At 30.1% G+C, this 20,625-nt stretch overlaps 1 protein-coding gene and 1 pseudogene across 3 annotated transcripts; both read left to right on the top strand.

Annotated features, from left to right (window-relative positions):
* The window catches only part of LOC118030946 (probable LRR receptor-like serine/threonine-protein kinase At1g53440), an 80,754-nt pseudogene that overhangs the window by 28,960 nt on the left and 31,169 nt on the right, over positions 1–20,625 (top strand).
* On the top strand, positions 12,830–20,446 carry LOC118030951 (uncharacterized). Of its 3 annotated transcripts, none has more exons than XM_073405123.1 (12): positions 12,830–12,988; positions 13,482–13,623; positions 13,729–13,803; positions 13,891–13,962; positions 17,513–17,587; positions 19,251–19,322; positions 19,430–19,501; positions 19,593–19,664; positions 19,784–19,864; positions 19,947–20,018; positions 20,168–20,242; positions 20,316–20,446. In XM_073405123.1, the coding sequence occupies exons 1-12, from the start codon at positions 12,865–12,867 to the stop codon at positions 20,392–20,394; spliced, it is 1,011 nt and encodes a 336-aa protein (XP_073261224.1). In that variant the 5' UTR covers positions 12,830–12,864; the 3' UTR covers positions 20,395–20,446. The 3 variants fall into 3 exon arrangements, with proteins under 3 accessions (XP_073261224.1, XP_073261226.1, XP_073261225.1); XM_073405125.1 differs by having other exon boundaries at positions 12,891–12,988; positions 13,487–13,623; positions 20,316–20,445; XM_073405124.1 differs by lacking the exon at positions 12,830–12,988 and adding an exon at positions 13,306–13,326 and having other exon boundaries at positions 13,487–13,623; positions 20,316–20,445.

Below are 20,625 nucleotides of genomic sequence, written 5' to 3'. Positions count from 1 at the left end.
GGACCCCGATAACATGTCCAAATTTTGTTTTTTAGGTTGTTAATCCTTATCCAGAAGAAATAATTACATTAATTTGGCTCTTTAAAAAAAGCGATTGTTTTCATTTGGTATATTAATTTGGCTCTTTAGAAAAGTGATCGTTGTTCTGGATAGAAAGTTAGATTCAACGAACCAGAAGAAGGAGAAGAAGAGGCAGAAGGAATATGGCTTGTATTTTTGTTACTGATAGTTTTCCATGCACTTGGTTTTGCTAGGCAAATAGGAGTAATCTACAGGTTGAGTTATGTTATTACTTTTTCCAGAGAAAAATGAATATCATTATTTTTTTCCGACAGTGTGTAGATGTAGAATGATTGAAGTTATCGATTTGAAATCAAAAACTAACTCGAAAAATATTTTAAATTCTCAAATTAATTTGTGAGATATCCCCGTTAATTTGAGTTATTTTAGTTAAAATAATATAATTTTGTTTTTGTTACAGAAAATCCTTTAAATTGACCTGATCATTTAGTTTAATTGAATTAATAAAATCATTAAAACTCTAGACTGAATTTAATATTTTTTTTAGTTCAACACCTCGGGTAAAATTTTAGATTATATATAATTTTTTCTAAATCAATTATCGAATTAAGTATTCAATGTTTGTTTATTTAGTAATTTATGGAATCTAGTCATGATGATAGTTGTTATATATATATATATATAGAGAGAGAGAGATATTATAAAAAAGATACTAGCTATTCATTTGTGCTCAGTCTGGTAAATTTTTTTATTTTTTATAAAAACTTATTTATATATGTTTTTTCAATGTATTTTGATTGTTCAAAAATTATAACAAATCAAAAAATTTATGCACATATATAGTAACATAACTAAGAATTTATGTGCATTAATAAATCAATAAAAAATTATTAATGACATCTAAAAACAAAATTTGAAAAATCAATAGATAAATATAATTAAAATATTGAATCTTGAAAAATTGAATTTTTAAAATATAAAAACAAACATGCTTTAATAAAAAAAATTCAACTCAACCTCAAATGAAAAAAAAATTATATAATATAAAAAAAATTTAATTAAATTTTTTTTATTATATAAAAAAATATATTAAAGTATTGGATTTTGCTTGGGCTTGTAACTAGTAACCTGAAACATTTCAGAGACTGAATAAGTTGTATGGCTTTTAAACCATTGTTGCTAATGGGTTGAAGTTTCCTGCTTAGATTTTTTAACAAACAACATGTTTAATGGGCTTCCTACCTGGATGAATAACTCGATGGCACATATCTATTCTACAGCGTAAGATACTAGATTAACATCTAATTAATACAAGCTTATCTACAATTGTCTACATAATTTCTTTTTTAATTACTCCATTGCCTAGGTCGGAAATAGGGTATAATTATGTCAGTGAAATAGTATAAAAACTATTCTTTGGGAATTTATCAAACAATTAACCTTTTGGACACTCTTCGATATTAGATAAGGTATGGCGATTTAGGGATACAAATTATCATGATTTAGTGTGTTCTTCAGCTTTTTTTCTTAGTTCATTACATCCCTTGATTAAGCATACAACAAACCATAGTTAATGTATAACACGGTTTATAATCTTGTGGCACCTACTGTACGTATGAAAGCTTAGTCAATTATATATGTATGTATGTATGCAGGTATGTATGAAAGCTTAGTCACTTAATTTTTAAAGATTTTTTAAATTATGATGTTATACAAACATAGCCTAAAGGTTAAGTATCAAAAATATGTATATTAAAAAAATTCATGTTTAATTAATAAAATATTATTAGAATCTTGTTTTAATTACAAGTTATATTTTATCAATGTGGATTAAAGATGATAAAATTTATTAATACTTTAAAATAAAATAAAAATGAAGATAAATTTTAATATAAATCAAAGTGAATAAACCTTTCTAAATCATTGGACTAATCTAAATATGATTTTAGCATTTTAAAAAACATTATTTATGCACCACTAACTAGTAACTAATCAAATTAAAATAATTAATTCATGATTGTAGAAAAAATTAAAACACAATAGTGAAATTAATCTTAAACTTACACGTTATCAATTATTTAAAAATTATGAAAATTATGAAAATCTTCTGATTGAGGCAGCACACCACCTGATAATTGTCTCCAACCCTTGCCAGATCTGAATTTTCCAACCCGATGCTGCCGTCCCCAAAAGTCCTTGTGGCTGATTGAAACACACCTGCTCTATCCTTATCATCTGCAACGTCTTCTTCTTCTTCTTCCCCACCACCGTAGGTGTCCACGTCATCGGCCAAATCAATCGAGTCTTGCTCATCATCCATGGTGTATGAAACAAAAGATGCTGAATTACATGAACAAAGACTTGCCATAAATCTTAAAGATGCATTATTACTTCTCAATGTTACATGTAGGGCAAGGGCGGAGCCAGGAATTTTTACTATCCTAGGCTATGATATAAATACATATAATTAATTTTTAAAATCAATTATTCACTCGAATATATAAATTTGCTAGATTAACAGTAAAGTTTTAATTCAAATACATAACACAAAATATATAAAACATAAAATTTAAAGCATTTAAAATTCAAAATAAAAATAAATCATACCATCAAAGTTGCACCTTTCGATGTTTTGTAGAATATAATTCATCTATGATCGAATCCGAATCAATATCTTCAACAAGCTCTCATTCAATGTAAATCATCAAAGAATCTACTAAGAACTCCTCTTTTATTTTATTACTAAGCATAATTTTAACATGTTCCACTATCCCATTACTGAATCTAAAATTTAATTCTTTCAATTAAAAATCTATTGTTGAGTTAAATATATTATAATGATAACATTGGTTAACAGTCACTGAACCTTGTTATTGATATGAATGATCTGTAACCTTTTTATACGAAGCATTCATATGTGGAACACAATTAATCGCAATTATTATTATTTTTAACCCAAATTTTTCATGCTTCAACCCTCTTTGGTGATATATAGTTAGTTTATTTTTGGGTTTCAAAAATATTTTTTAAAAAAATAAATTTGGTTTTTGCTTCAAATTAATTTTTTTAGTGTTTTCAGATTGTTTTGATGTGCTGATATTAAAACTGATTTTTTTTTTAATTTTTTTGATATATTTTTAAATAAAAAATATTTTAAAAAGTAATCACTACCACAAACACCATTAATGAAACAAAACATATTTTACAATTAATTAAGTATAAAAATAATTATTTTCCACATGTTGTAATTATATTAGTGTGTCCTTACTTTTGTCTATACTCCTTTTCTTTATATAATTTTGTGTTTAGAAAGCCTCACAAATCATAAAGGTTTAATTGTTCAAACGTATACTCCTTTTATTTATTTATTGGGTAAAACATTATTTGTTACCTAGGCTACAGTCCACCTGAGCCTTGTACAAGGCTCCGCCCTTGATGTAGGGTATGCTGTCAGCTTTTGGCCTAGATCGTACGTACTGATGCTTAAGCTTTAGTAAATGCAAAAGATAAACACAATATACTAAACAAAGACTTACCATAAATCTTAAAGATCCCAAGGTTCAATCATAGAAGGCATATCACCTTTATTACTTCCCACGGTTCACATGCCGTGGGTCCAATCATTGATGCTGAACACGGACACAGATAAACAAAAGACTTGACCATAAATTTTAAAAATGCATTTTTACTTTTTCCATCCGTTCAATCATTTACATTATTATTTTTCTGACAACGTCACAAAATCAATTCATTTCATGATGGCGTGGCCTTTTTTTCTTCGTGAGAGATGAAAGGGAGGGGTCTGTCGTGTTTTTTGTTTTTATTTTTTTGTTGCTTGATAGAGAGAAAAGGATGGCTAGTTATGGGGGTTTGAATGTTTTACAGTAGTGGAGGGCATAATTTTTTTAAGGGAATTTGGGTTTTCTTTTTTCTTTAGTGGTGACAGTGGGAGCTTGAAGATTATGAGTTGTTCTTGTTGTTTTTATTTAAAAGTGTGTGTACTGGATGGTGTGAGGGTCATGAGTGTTTTACTTTTTTTTTTTTTATTATTATTATTGAAATACCAAATGAAATATAATAGAATAACCTTAATTAAAAATCACCTATTTAAATGAGAGATATAATCATTTCTTTAAGAATTTAAAAAATATTTAATTATTAAAAGTGCTCATGAATTCTAGAGTTGTTTAGGGTAAAAATAAATAAAATTATGAGAATCAAATAAAATCTTTATATAGAAAACTATATAAATATTATTGTCTTTGATTGCATTAAAAGCTAAATAGTTAAAGACAATATATTTACTAATTAATCGAGTAAATCTGATAGTATTTTATTAAGAAGATTCAAGCTAAATAATTATTTTTTCCATGAATTTTCAAGTTTTTATATACCGATTTTATTCTTGTGAGATGTTATCATAAATTTGTTTTAAATGATTAGTAAGTATATTTGAGGATACGAGATCCACTCTTATTTAGTGTTCAAGTTTTATTTATAATTATTTTTTAACAAAGATCTTTAAGATAAAACATTAATGTGATAAAAATAAATGATAAATTGATATAAAAAACCTTGTTTTTGATTTTTTTACCGTCCTACCGATGAAGTCAAATGCAATTGCACTTATGAGAACAACACAGTTTGTCACGTCACCAGCCTGTAAGCTCCTCATCAACTTCATCCAATTTTTCTTTTATCTTTGTAAGGCAATGCATCCTCTCTAAAACTCACTGGTTTCTATGTTGACGCCTATTTTGGGTGGTAGAGAACTCTCAAACCGCGAATTAGACGGACAAATCCCCGCTGAAGCCATATGACATGTGATGATGATAATTCGTAGCAATCATGCTGACCTCAACTAATGTATAACAATCAACTTTATGGCAGCATCCCTGACGTCACCATGGGCAGCTTGCCTTCACTCTACTCTCTGTAAGGGATCCAGTACCATGATTATTTACTACTGCTGCTGTTTATTTTGTTGCAGTCATTTGTCCAAACATATTCTTTATTTTAAATATACTACAATTTTTAAAATAAAACTAACAAAAATAAGATATTCTGTAACTCGATTCAAGAATCCCTATGATTGATACATTTAGCTTCTGCCTCGGATATTCGGTCTTTGGGCTGTAGTTATTTAGCTTCGACAATATATATATATATATATATATATATATATATATATATATCTTTGGGGATGCAATTATTGAGTCCCAGATGCATAGCTACTTGAGTTGTCAGCTAGCGTGCATCGTCAGAATATATATTTGCAAATCTAACATTTTGCTTTCCTGAAATCACATTTTTTAAATTATATTCCATTAAATAATTGGCCCCTACTGGTAGGCCTAGATATTCCATTAAATAATTTTGTTTTCCTAAAAGCACATCATTTTTTTGTTTTATCCAGCGCTGGTTTCCATGTCGCAAGGAGTCTTGAAGTGGCCCCTACTGGTAGGCCTGGATATTTCATAGGTAGGATTGACATCTCAGAACAGCAGCCATTCCTTTACTGAATTCCAGATCAGCTAGGGGTCTTCTGTGAAGCAAACTTTCTGACAGGAGCACAGATCAAACCACCTAAGGATTCTTTTAATATTCGACAAGCTGTCCCCATGCCCACAACTAAACGATATCGCGTCACTTAGCTTACCTAAGCATGCTGATGTCTTGCAAATAGTTTACCTCTATTGAAAAGGACATCTCAGTGATATGTCATTTAGTTTCTGGTAATTAAGGAAATTCTAATTAGCTTTCCAGATATTATTATTAAGGGTATTGTATAATAAAAAAAATAAAATTACTATATACTTCCTATTTTAATGTAAATTGCTTTGTTACTTGTTTTAAAAATTTAAAATATTTATTATGCTAAGAGATTGTCTAAAGTGATATGTTTTTATTTTAAAACTAAACTAAGAGAGTGATTTAAAAATGACCTAATCCCTAATGTTATAATATAGATCGAAATGAATATGAAAAATAAGTCTACATAGAATTTATCTCAAATTCACTTATTGTATCAAGAAAATATATCTTAAAACAAGTAAACAATCATTCACACGTTCAAATTAGACATAGAAAATTCAAATGATGAATAACTATTTATAAATAATAATTATAATTAAAAAAATAATATTAATGTTTTAAAATATTTACATTTATAATTAAAAACAATGTTGTCGTGATTTTCCTGGTTAGATTATGATTGACTAGATAACTAGAATAGTATTCTGAAAAGGTATTGATGAGAGAATTTCTAAGCTCACAAATCCAGCTTATAACACAATATGAAAATATTTCTCAAAAAAACACAATATAAAAATAACATTTTGCATATAAAAAATAAGCATTAATCGACTCAACTATCCTTAATGCAACATTCAAGGGAAAGCACAAAATTAAAGTCTTACAATCCTTAGGTCAATTTTGTATAAACAACCAAAAAATACAAGACACAATTAAAAGTAAATCTCGTTCTTTGAGAAATGGTGCCATCAAAATTAAATTGCATGAATATGAAAAATTAAGTTTATGTGATAAGCAACATCCAATTAATAAAACCCAACAAATAATCTTTTCATTCTAGGTTGATATACGAATGAAAAGACAATTTATAACAACATAACAAACCACAAATATAAAAATTACTCATAACAAAAGATGTGTATAGTTGAGAATAATTAGAAGGCTTAACCTATTGATTTGCAACCTTTTCTATTTATATATGTAAGGAAAAATACAATAGTAATGATGGTGATTACAACACAAGAGTATGACTATAATATTTTCTATATAAATACATTCTATAATATGCCCTCTTAAGTTTTAAAGATTTTTTAAATTATGATGTTATACAAACATAGCCTAAAGGTTAAGTATCAAAAATATGTATATTAAAAAAAATCATGTTTAATTAATACAATATTATTAGAATCTTGTTTTAATTACAAGTTATATTTTCTCAATGTGGATTAAAGATGATAAAATTTATAATACTTTAAAATAAAATAAAAAATGAAATTAATCTTAGTAAATCAAAGTGAAAAAACCTTTCTAAATCATTGGACTAATCTAAATATGATTTTAGCATTTAAAAAAATTATTTATGCACCACTAACTAGTAACTAATCAAATTAAAATAATTAATTCATGATTATAAAAAAAATTAAAACACAATAGTGAAATTAATCTTAAACTTACACGTTATCAATTATTAAAAAATTATGAAAATTATGAAAATCTTCTGATTGAGGCAGCCCACCACCTGATAATTGTCTCCACCCTTTGCCAGATCTGATTTTTCCAACCCGATGCTGCCGTCCCCAAAAGTCCTTGTGACTGATACACGCCTGCTCTATCCTTATCATCTGCAACGTCTTCTTCTTCTTCCCCGCCACCATAGGTGTCCACGTCATCGGCCAAATCAATCGAGTCTTGCTCATCATCCGTGGTGTATGAAACAAAAGATGCTGAATTACATGAACAAAGACTTGAGCATAAATCTTAAAGATGCATTATTACTTCTCAATGTTACATGTAGGGTATGCTGTCAGCTTTTGGCCTTGATCATACGTACTGATGCTTTAGCTTTATTAAATGCAAAAGATAAACACAATATACTGAACAAAGACGTGACCATAAATCTTAAAGATCCCAAGGTTCAATCATAGAAGGCATATTACCTTTATTACTTCCCACGGTTCACATGCCGTGGGTCCAATCATTGATGCTGAACACGGACAAAGATAAACAAAAGACTTGACCATACATTTTAAAAATGCATTTTTACTTTTCCATGGGTTCAATCATTTTACATTATTATTTTTCTGACAACATCACAAAATCAATTCATTTCATGATGGTGTGTGTGGCCTTTTTTTCTTCGTGAGAGAAAGAGAGATGAAAGGGAGGGGTCTGTCGTGTTTTTTGTTTTTATTTTTTTGTCGCTGGATAGAGAGAAAAGGATGGCTAGTTATGGAGGTTTGAACGTTTTACAGTTGTTGCTATTCAATTTTTAATTTATATTTTTGATAAATTTTCAGAAAAATCAAAAACAGTAAAATAACAAAGAAAAACCTAAAAAATATATTTTTGATGTATTTGCATTGTTTTTTGTATTTTCAACTTCATCTCAAAAGAATTTAATTTTTCAAAGGTTTTGAACGCGTTTAACTTTTAACGCGTTAATTTTACAATCATTGATTTTTCTTGTTGAGTCGACATTGATATTACTTGCTTTCAAAAATAAAAAAAATAAAAAAAATCAAAATTTAAAAAAAAAAAAAAAGAAAAGAAAAGAAAGAACGGAAATATTGGGGACTATTTTGAAAACTTAACAACAATGATCCTATAAATACTAAGCTACAGTGATAATAAAATGGAGGAGAAAATTTTTACACGGGAGAAAAATTCACAGGCATGGGGGAAGGAAATTTTGGGGGGAAACAAAAAGAAAAAAAACTAAACCTAAAAAACCCATCTGCAGCCGCCCCTTCTCCTTCGAAAAAAAAAACCGGCCCCCCTCCCCTTTGATCTTCTTCTCCCAGCACCAAGCAGCTGCTGCCATTCCCTTCCGTTGGCCAAAAACAGAGAGAGGAGAGAACCCCATCCCCCAACGCCAGCTTCCTTCTCCGTTGGCCCGACTAAGGCTCCCTTTATATAAAAAAAACCCTTTTTCTCCCCGAGAGCCGCCCCAGACGATTTTCTTCCTCAGCCACAGCGCTGACCTCTCTTTTTTGAAAAAAAAGGAGGAGCAGGCCGCCTCTCCCTTGGAAAAAGAAAGAACCCAGCGTCGCCTGCCTTCTTTTGATTTTCCAGCTCCATTTGGTCTCCCCTCTTTCCCTGTTGAACCGGCTGGCCCCTCTCCCTCACAAAACCCAGAAGAGCGTCAGCCGCCAGCTCTCCTGGCCAAGCTACAGCCGCCTCCCTCCCTTGAGAAAGAAAATCTAGAGAAACCCCTGCTTTGGGGGGGCTTTTGATTTCCAGCTTCTTCCTCCCTTCAGCCGGGTAAGTCCCCCTCGTCCTCTGTCAAAAACGAGCCTTCACCCGAACCCCAGATCAGTCCTTCCCTCTCAACACAGAACAGCCTCGCCCTCAACAAACAGCCCCATCTTCCTCGACCAGAGAACGGGCAGGGCCGTTCCCCGTCTCTTCAGACCCACGGTCTTCCTCACCGGCAGCAGCGTCCTTCCTCCAGCGGTGCCTATAGAAGCGGCCTCATCTCCGACCGAGAATCAATGGCCGGAACTGCAACCAGAGAGAAGCAGATCCGAAACGGAGAAAAATGGAAAGAGGCGCAGATCTGAAAATAAAGGAAACAAAATAAAACCGACTGCTTGTGGTTTTTTTTTTCGTTGCAGGTCACGGTGTAAGCCACCACGGGCTGGGAACAGAAGAGAAGGGGAAACCGTTCTAGAGCCCCCTGCTTGCTGGACTTTCCAGCGGCGGCGCGAGAACCCACGCGCCGCCAGTTACGGTGGCGCGTGGGAGGACGCGCCGCCACGATTACAGCAGATCCCAGAAGGCTTTCCAACAGTTTCTGGATTTTTTTTTGGGTTTATTTTGTAATTTTTAAATTGTATTTGATATTTTTGTTATTTTTTTTGTACATGTAAAAAGGGGATGTATAAGAAAAATAATAAAAAAAGAGATGGGTGTGTGTGTGTTTGTAATTTTTTCTTTTATGTATATTTTTGAATTAGAAAATACAAAAAGAAAGAAAAAGTAATTAGATGTTTAATTTGAATATGGTTAAATATCTTAAAGGACAAATAAAATCATGTTGTATTTTCCATGAAAATATAAGAACAAGTTTCTATATATATTTCTGGGATTTAATAACTGATTTATTAAAGCCTTAGAATTTGATTAATATCTCAAATTTTCAAATCACATCAAACCACGGAGCAGCTTACCTCGGGTAGGTAGCGCTGGGGGTGCTGATACCTTCCCTAGCCACAACCAGTTTCTTACCCTCGAATCTCTGATTATGACCAGTAAATCCGGGTTTTCTAGTAACATCTGACTAAATACTAGGTGACGACTCTCAAGATCCCAAATCAAGCAAAGGAACAAAAATCGCCTGAATCGCCGCACGGGTGACGTGCGACAGTAGTAATGGAGGGCATAATTTTTTTAAGGGAATTTGGGTTTTCTTTTTTCTTTAGTAGTGACAGTGGGAGCTTGAAGATTATGAGTTCTTGTTGTGTTTTATTTAAAAGTGTGTGTACTGGATGGTGTGAGGGTCATAAGTGTTTTACTCTTTTATTATTATTATTGAAATACCAAATGAAATATAATAGAATAATCTTAATGAAAGATCACCTATTTAAATGAGAGATATAATCATTTCTTTAAGAATTTAAAAAATATTTAATTATTAAAAGTGCTCATGAATTCTAGAGTTGTTTAGGGTCAAAATAAACAAAACTATGAGAATCAAATGAAATCTTTATATAGAAAACTATATAAATATTATTGTCTTTGATTGCATTAAAAGTTAAATAGTTAAAGACAATATATTCACTAATTAATCGAGTAAATCTAATAGTATTTTATTAAGAAGGTTCAAGCTAAATAATTATCTTTCCATGAATCTTTAAGTTTTTATATACCGATTTTATTCTTGTGAGATGTTATTAGAAATTTGTTTTAAATGATTAGTAAGTATATTTGAGGATACGAGATCCACTCATATTTAGTGTTCAAGCTTTATTTATAATTATTTTTTAACAAAGATCTTTAAGATAAAACATTAATGTGATAAAAATAAATGATAAATTGATTATGAGAGGGAATAAAGCGAATCTGAATCTTTTCCTTCGCAACCCTATCTCGTACAAAATGATAGTCAACCTCAACATGTTTAGTACGAGCATGAAAGATAGGATTTGCAGATAAGAAAGTAGCGCCTAGATTATCATATCAAAGTTAATAGGATCTGCTAATATTAAATACCCAAAAACATATTTTGTTTTCTTTAGTATCTGGGATTACAAATTTATATGTAAAATGTCTTCCCGATATTAAAAATATAGCTCTTTTTATTAATGTTAGAACGGTTAGGTTTTACACGATAAGATAAGAACATTCTCATTTAGGAAGGCTTTTTTCTAAAACCTTAGACAAACCAACAAATAGAAACACATAACAATGCTTTAGATTTGATCAAATAATTAAATAATGTAGATTATCCTAAATAAAACATAATTGGAGTACTAATATCTTTCATTTATACAACTAGTTCTTGTATTTGATTTTCAAAACTAATTGGAGTTTTTAGTGATTAAAATATAAAGTGATGACTTCCATTCTGTCTATACCTCGATAAAAGATAAGGAATTCTTATCTCGTGATTTTCCTGATTTTTTTAGGATAACGAACCTGAATATATCATCAATAATTATAATTTTTTTGACGTGTACAGCCATCACGTGATGGTTTCCGTGAATCCAGGGAGGACTTAATTTGGGGCAGCAGGAACTTACGAAGAAATTCCGATTTATCTTGTGTGACCTACGTAATGTAATTTGAGATCACTTTTATATTGTTGAAAATAAAACGTGTTTCTTGCATGTTTTCTACTTTGATAAAAAGTACTTGTTAGAAGATAACTGTGTATAGTTCTCCTTTCAAGAATTTTACAGCCAAGAGACTTTTCATGGGAGAATAGCATAAATAATATATTCTGAATAGAAAATGGTTGAGCTATTACAAGTGCAGAAGGCTATAATATTTGAGCTGAAATTTATATCCACATGAAATAAAGTCCTTGTTTGTTTGTTTTTTATACGAAAGTAGATCCAATGAAATTTATATCTTGAAAATAACATTCAATTTTTGGTTTTCAAAGCAGCATTACAGAATGCTCTTTACCTGGACTGACGGTGGTTATTATTATTACTTGACAATGGTAACAAAAGATGCTTAACATAAACAAAGACTTGACCATAAATCTTAAAGATGCATTATTACTTGTCAATGTTCACTTTCCGATTGGACCCAAGAAATTAATGAAGGGTAAGCTATCAGCTTTTGGATTTTTTAAATGGAAAAGATTGACGAAAGATGCTGAACATAAACAAAGACTTGACCATAAATTTTAAAGATGCATTATTACTTCTCAATGTTTAGATTCCACGGGTTCAATCATTCAGCAGAGCCTTTAGCTGGGCATAGAAGAGTTTTTTTATATAAAATTCTCATTCAAATTTAAGTGATAATTCTTTTATTTTACTACTTAAAAGTTGAGTCATCAGTTAAAAATTTATTTTTTCCGAGTGTGTAGGTGTAGAATGATTGTTGTTATTGATTCAAAATAAAAAACTAACTCGAAAAATGGTTTAAATTAAGAAATTAATTTCTGAGATAAACCAGTTAATTCAAGTTATTTTAGTTAAAATAACATTGTTTTTATTTTTGATAAACAAAATATTTTTTCATCAATCCACTTTATTTATCCAGTTTATGAATAAACAATCTGAATAATTACCTTTCACTTTATAAATTGTTTATTTTAATTAAAAAACATCTGATTTTTTAAGCAAAAAATATCAGGTTTTTTTCATTCTTTAATAGCACATAATTAAGACAAAACAACCAAAATTATTTCCGGCAACCACTAGAATTAATTATGTATCAATCTTGGTTCCAAAAATCAATGTAAAAAGAATGTATTGCAAGTTACTTTTCTCGGGTATTTTGATATTTGGACAGGGACAATTTGGTAATGTGAGGTAATTGATTCAGAGTTAATAACTGTTTGAACGGTAAAACAATATCTTTATAAAGAATGTATGTCGTCTCAAGGGAAGCGCATTGCAAGCTAAAGTAGTAATGGCTAAGCTCTTTCCTAAGCTTGTTTGCTTTCTTGCCGTTCTTCTTCTTTGTCAATTTGGCTATGTAGCCTGTCAATCAACAAATTCCTCTGACAGAAACGCCACGTTGCCTGCAGATGAAGGTACACACGCACGATATACTTTTCCATCTACATATATATCCTTTTCCTCCTATATACAAAAGAAGGAAGAAAATTTGTTTATCTGTTAAATATGAGCTTTTCCTTCAATATCTTCTCTTTCAGATGACCCAATTAATAATAAGTTATGAACAAAGAGGGCTTTTTTTGTGTAGATTCCATGCATGTCGCATTGCAAACTATAGTAATGGCTAAGCTTTATCTTAAGCTCTTTCCTAAGCTTGTTTCCTCTCTTGCCGTTCTTCTTCTTTGTCAATTTGGCTATGTAGTCTGTAAAGCAACAAATTTATATGACATGCCTTAATTGCCTGAAGATGAAGGTACACACGATTTCATGCTTGTTGTTGACAGTTCAATTTGCATTAGTTCAATTTACATCATTAATGAGATTTTTAATAACAACCTAATTAATGCATACTACCTGTTTGAATTTTGCTAAAAAAAATGATGTTTCATTGTTGAAAACGTTTGGCAGAAAAGGCTTTGGAAGACTTGCTGATAAAGTTAGAGTGGGGTTTTCATCCAAATATCTCACGCTCGGCTTGTTCCTCTAATTTTGAATACATCAAATGCGATTGCACTGACGAGAACAGCACAGTTTGTCACGTCACCGGCCTGTAAGTTCCTCATCAACTTCATCCAATTTTCTTTCATTTTTGTAAGGCAATACATCCTCTTTAAAACTCACTGGTTTCTATGTTGACGCCATTTTTGGGTGGTAGAACGCTCCCAGACCAGGACTTAACTGGAGAAATAAATGCTGAAGCCTTGGCTCGTCTCGTTCACCTAAATGCAATGTGAGTATCATATGACATATGCTGATAATAATTCGAAGTAGTTATGCTGACTTCAATTCATTGATAATTATCCTATTACCATAACAGTGATTTGTCCAAGAATCAACTTCATGGTAGCATCCCTCCCATCTTGGGGAACTTGAGTTCACTCAACCGTCTGTAAGTGATCCAGTACCATGATCATATACTGCCACTACAGCAGTTTGGACAACAAAAGTGCCTATAGAAGAATATAGTTTCTGCCACTATATTCATTTATTTAAAAGTATTTATTAGATCAACAAAAATTATTAAAGAAAAGGATGTATAGTAGTTGAACCACATATCATTTAAGCTAAACCCTACAAATTAGAATTTTTAATTTAGAATTTGAAAAACTTCAATTTAACCCTTATTTTTTCACTTAACCCCCTAATTTGATCAAATTAACTTTTTAAATATTGAAATTTAACTCTTAGACTTTAAATTATAATTAGAGCCTAAATATATGCTTAATAGTGTTAAGTGTCTCTTAAACTAGTTTTATTGCAGGAAGACATATTTAAGTTTAGAAGTACATGACATATGAGGAAGCTATTGTCTAGCTAGAAGTCTAGGCCCTGGCGAGATGTTTTAAAAAAGGTGTTATTTCGTGAATAAAAGAATCGATATAAAAAGTTCGGGTAGATAATTTAATGGTTAGAGAATTCTATAATGAAAGGAGTATTAATATGACCTAATCTCCACTTTGATGAATGTTTATAATTAAAAATTATAAATTAATATTTATAATTAAAAAATAATATTAATATCATAAAATATTTACTTTTATAATTAAAAGATAACATTTATTGAAATAGTTACGAAAAACACTATTTATTTTTAACAGGCCTGTGTGGGGATTGCATGGATACGGCCCAAATTTATTTATTGGATCCAAAAAATATATATAATAAAACAATAAATAATTATTAACACACATTCAAACTAGATGAAAAAATTCAAATGATAAATTAATATTTATAATTAAAAAATAATATTAATGTCTTAAAATATTTATATTTACAATTAAAAATAATATTGTCACTATGGGCGATCAACTCCTATGCTTAGATTATGTTTGACTAGACAACTGTTTGACTAAATAATCGGAATAGTATATTGGAAGGGTATTGTCAAGGACACATAGAATCCAAATTATAACATTTTGTTTATAGAAATTAAATAGGCATTGTGCATTAATCAATACTCGCCTATTGTTAATGCAACATCCCAGGAAAACCACACAATTAAAGTCTTTTATTAATTGGGTTGATTTTGTATAAACGACAAAAAACTTCAAGACATGATTAAAAATAAATCCTGTTCTTGGAGAAATGATGCCATCAAAATTAAACTGTAGAAACATGACAAATTAAGTCTTTTATTAATTGATTTTATTACGTGATAGACAAAAGAATAAGACCCGACAAAAAATCTTTTTATCCTGAATTGATTTTTGAAAAACAAAAAACAATTTATACATAACATAACAAACGACCAGTGGCGGAGCCACGTAGAAGCAAAAGGGGGCAATTGCCCCCTTAATTTTTTCTAAAATATTTGACCCGTATTGAGCCGTCAAGGATAAGGGAAAAACGAAAAATCTGAAGTATTTTTACTGCACATATTTGAATGCAATTTCTTTGGAATTAGAGAAATCTGATACGGAGTACATTAGAATATTAATATAATAATATGGTGAGGGGTTGATACATAGTTATTATTGTTGACTTGTGTCTTAATATAATAAATAATATATATAATATATATATGCAACACCCTAGCTCATTTCTCATTTCCCCAAATTTTTTCTTTTTCTTTTCTTTCTTTTTTCCGCTAACTATTCAAGAGCTTTTTTACTCTTTTTTAGTTGCTCTCTTCCTTATACAAATTTTTTTGTCAAGTCAATTATGCAACTTTAGGTAACAAATTTTCATTTTTTATTTGTTTTATTATTTAATTTTAGTTTTATTTTTTATAATTAGTTATTGAAAATGTTAGAGTTTATAATAATTTAGAGGTTTTGATATATATAATATTTTGAATCAGTTAAAGATAAATGGTAATGGATTAGACTGCAAGATTTTGAACAATAGGTATTTATTTGATTGTTTTGAATTAATTAAAGGTTATATCATTTCTAATTGAATTGATCATGATATGAAACTAAACTTTTTCACGAGATGAACAAGCAAATATTCAAATTGTTGTCAACAAGTAAAGATTAATATTTACAGAGTTAAAATTGTTTTAGCTTGAGATTGGTCCTTTTTATGATGTTAATTTCCTTTTTATGATTAAATAATTCATATTTTTTTTGTTTTTTTTTTTGTCTTTTTTGTTTTCATCAGACAATTTGTGTTTTGCTGGAGAAGAATTAACACGTGCGTACAAGCTTGATTTTAATTAGTGCATGTTGGTTTTTTCTTAAAAAAGAAAAGAAAAAAACAATTTTTTTTTTGTTTTTAAAAATGATTTGTCATGATAAATTTAGACTATCAATCTTGATCCATATTCATGCATTATATATAGCATGTTACATAGTAATGGGGTGTGAAATGGATTTTGATGAATTAATATGTATTTTACTATGAATTTTATGTGAAAAATTTACAATTATTATGTAACTCAACTGAATTTTGTTATTATGAAAACTCAAAAAGAACAATTATAATGTAAGTTTTCTTATTTTAAAAGTATTTTTAAATTAATTTTGCTTTATATGAGTTAGTATATTTGTTTTGAATTGATTTCTAATGCATGTCCACGTAATATAATATTTGTTAATAATTTGCCCCCTCATTTATAAAACTCTGGCTTCGCCACTGCAAACGACGAACATAAAAATTGCACATCACAAAAGACATAGTCGTGTGTTAACTAATTTTGTTATTCCAGAGGCAACATTCAAAGGAGAAGACCCGATAATGAATCCTTTTTATCCTGGGTCAATTTACATATAAATAAACAATTAAACTGGTCAGCGTGTAGATGAATTCCAACCATACTCCCAAAAATACCAGCAAAGAAATCAAAGCATTGTTCGGATCAAGCCCGTAAAGGCAATCTCGAAATTATGATCCATCACAACCTATCAATGGCTGCATCAGATGCAATCCAAGGTCGGATAGAATACAACAGATGTTGATCATTAATTATTAAAATAAAGTCTTTATTTAAAATAATTAATTTCAATAGTTAATTCAAAAGGCATATATATATATATATATAATTATCCCAAATAATTTTATAACTTTTAATAATTAATAGTAATATATGTAGATATGTTAAATTAAATACGAGTATAATTTTTTTTATATTGTTTCATTAAAGAGGAAAAATATATTACAAGTATAATTTAGATGTGTGTTTGAAAAGGTAAAAAAAATAATAAAAAATAAGTGCCCTCCCAAAAATACTAGCAAAGAAATTTGCATTGATTCGATGTTTGTAATCTTTCGTTATATTTCCATTAATGTACGGTGAATGTCTTCCCACTTCCCATATGCATAGCGATCTCTCCGAAAACTTTCTTAATGGCTGTCTGCATAATTATGTGCAAAAGAGCAGCTTAGCTTTTGGATCATATACAATAACTAATTTCAGTTCTTAGTGCGTGTTCATAAAAGTTAAATTATTGGTTCTTATTTGAGTAATAATAAACTTATATGGTAACACATATGCATAGCGATCTCTCCACAAACTTCCTCAGTGGCTCCATACCTCCATCCTTGGGGAATTTGACGTCGTCCCTCCAATATCTGTAAGTATCATGCAATCACTGTCTCTTCAGTATCATATAGTTAATGTAAGTATCATCTTCAGTGTCAAATAAATTCCTTTTTCATTGTTGATGCAAGTTTTGTGCTCTTATTCTTGTATGTGTTTATATGTATTTTATTAATATTGATTTTTTTTCCAGAAACATTCCATGTCCAATTTTTAAAGATCCTCACTTTTTTCCTAATTAAGGATTTAGATTTCATGCTTCAAAACTAAATTATTATTTCTAATATAGTTAAAAGCAAACCATCCATCATAATTGTTTTTTTTTTTTAAAAAAAAATGGCACTAACCAAAACGTTTGACTTGGGTATCGAAGAACATCCATTTTTATATGAATTATAGGAGAACATCTTGGATATTTGGGTTTGATTTTATACCATTGCTGTTCTCTTAAAAAATAATATATAATGGTAAGAAAAGAGCATACAATTTGTAACTTCTGTTATTCTATGAAATTATAGTCTCAGCATGCATTTTCAGAGTATATATATACAAATCTAACATTAATTTTTGTTTTCTAAAATCACTTCTTTTAAATTATATTCCATTAAATAATAGTTAAGATCTCATTTTTATTCGGAGAATATAGTGTTTAGGACTACATAATTATATTATAATGGTGAAAATTTGAGTTAAGAACTCAAATTTGCTTCATTAAATTAAAGAAGAAGTTACTGAATAGACAATTGATAGATTATACTTGTACTTGTAAATGTAAAGATTTTTTAATAGAATTTTTGGGGAAACATTTTCAGTAAAATTAGCTTTGTTAGAAATTAAAATAAGGGCAAGCCGTATGGGGTCTTGATACTTATAAATGTTCATGGCAAGGTGTTAATGGTATAGTTATTAAAACCGGACTAGACTTGCTAGTCGATCCGGGACCTGATTGACTCGGTTGTTGAACCGGTCCGGGTAAGATAAAAGACCGGAATGAGCAAAAAACTCGACAAAACCCAGTTGAGATCCTTTTTTTTTTTTCTTTCCAAATGTGTTTTTTCTCCTAGTTAGAGACTCCTCTTTTTTTATTTTATTTTTTTAGTTGGTTATTAACCATTTTCAAATTTTAGTATATAAATACTAAAAAAATACTTTATTATTTTAATGTCGGATTTGAAGTCTTTTAGTAAATATACTATATGTTTATAAGAAAAAATTAAGTCATGTTTTTTCAATGTAGGATAAAAAATATTTTGAAATAATATTTTAAATTTTATTATTTATAACATGTATAACTTATATTCAAATTGATTGTTTTTAAAAAATTTCAAATGAAATATGAAAATTTTAAATATTGTTTTTTCGGGTTAATTCGGGTTGACCCGGGTCAACCCGTGTAACCCGAGACTCGACTTTTTGGCTGGGTCAACCCCGGGTCAGGTTTTATAACTATGGTTAATGGTCACAAAAATTAACTTCTTAGTTCTGTTTGGTTCTCTTCTCTTATGTAATTAGGATAGTAGCCTTGTTTGGCTAATTGCTTAATTGTGTTAATGCTTGTTTGGATATATGCATGGTTATGAGCAAAGAGCTGCTTAGCTTTAGGATAATTTATAATAACTAATTTCAGTTCTTAGTTTGTCTTCATAAAATTTATATTATTGGTTCTTATTTGAGTAATAATGAACTTATTTGCATAGCCGTCTCTCGAGAAACTTCCTCAGTGGCTCCATACCTTTATCTATGGGGAATTTGACGAAACTTAAACATATGTACGTGTCATCCAATCACAATTTCTTCAGTATCATATAATGTTAATTAAATTTTTTTTCCATTGCTGATGCAAGTTTTGTGCTCTTATTCTTGTGGGTGTTTTCAGGAGTTTGTCAAGTAATAAGTTATCAGATCAAATCCCTGAAGAATTGGGCAACCTCTCTAGTCTCCGATATATGTATAGAAACTCGCTCGCTCGCTCTTTCATTCTCCTTGAATTTCCTTTTACTTATTTAGTTTGGTTTGGTTCATATCTCTTATTTAATTAGGGACTTGGGCTTCAATGAACTCACTGGTCAGCTTCCACCACAACTTGGAGAATTGAAATATCTAAATCATTTGTAAGTTTCAAGAAGAAGAATAATAATATCATACCACCTTGTAAAACCACGGAAGATAGAAAGAGGAGAAATAAAACAGAAAAAAGGTGGATTACAATCCTTTTGATTTGTTGTTGTAGAGATGTGGGCTCCAACAATTTGAGTGGAGAACTGCCGGGAAATTACGCCAACTTTAGTACTTGGGATCAATTGCGGTGGTTGTAAGTGCAACTAATCATGTTCTTTCAACCAACAATCTGTTTAATTATTGTTCCAAGGAAAAGTAACTAACTATGGCTGCAGTAGCGTAGCTGGGAACCGTTTGACCGGTCAAGTTCCAAAGTTCATTGCGAATTGGAATGGACTCTCTTACCTGTAAGAAATTACTTGTACTTTCTGTAATCATACAATATTAGTTGATTGAGCTGATTTCTCAATGCTGAATGTCTACCTCCAACCATTTGAGCAGAGAAACTGTCGATGAATATCATTCAATAATTTGTCTTTGTGTGTACTGATTTCAGGTCCCTCTCCGGGAATGATTTTGAAGGACAGCTGCCTCTTGAACTTCTTTTTAACATGCCAAATCTCCAATACTTGTAAGTGTTCTATAATTTTAACCTGGATGGTTGAAATAAATGCATGTTTTATTCTGGCTGGTTTTTCTTCCAGGTTTGTTAGTGATGTAAGAAGCTCGGCCGGTTTCCCTTTCCCAAAATATGCAAATATGACGGGAATAAGATACCTGTGAGTTTTTCTGGAATTTACTATAGTCGTTGTAGAATTGTGGATATGGTATAAAGATTAATTTCACATTGAATAATAAAAACCACGCACACTTGGAATTATATTTGTCTGGGAGCGTTATTGTTGTAGAATTTGGATTATATTTTTTTTAGGCCTATTTTTCTTTATATTATCTTGAGTTTTTTGTATGAGCTATTACATGCTGTGAAGACTAGTTGTATCTGGGATTCAGGTT

The sequence above is a fragment of the Populus alba genome, chromosome 16 (assembly GCF_005239225.2).
Source record: "Populus alba chromosome 16, ASM523922v2, whole genome shotgun sequence".
NCBI lineage: Eukaryota > Viridiplantae > Streptophyta > Magnoliopsida > Malpighiales > Salicaceae > Populus > Populus alba.
This window is presented reverse-complemented; position numbering and strand designations above follow the sequence as displayed.

Bases quoted from the DNA above. Each gene is read 5' to 3' on its own strand.
- LOC118030951 (XM_073405123.1), top strand. From the start codon at position 12,865: ATGGCTAAGCTCTTTCCTAAGCTTGTTTGCTTTCTTGCCGTTCTTCTT. The intron at 19,502-19,592 runs GTATAGAAACTC...TTATTTAATTAG, and splicing joins CTCTCTAGTCTCCGATATAT to GGACTTGGGCTTCAATGAAC. The intron at 20,019-20,167 runs GTAAGAAATTAC...TACTGATTTCAG, and splicing joins TGGAATGGACTCTCTTACCT to GTCCCTCTCCGGGAATGATT.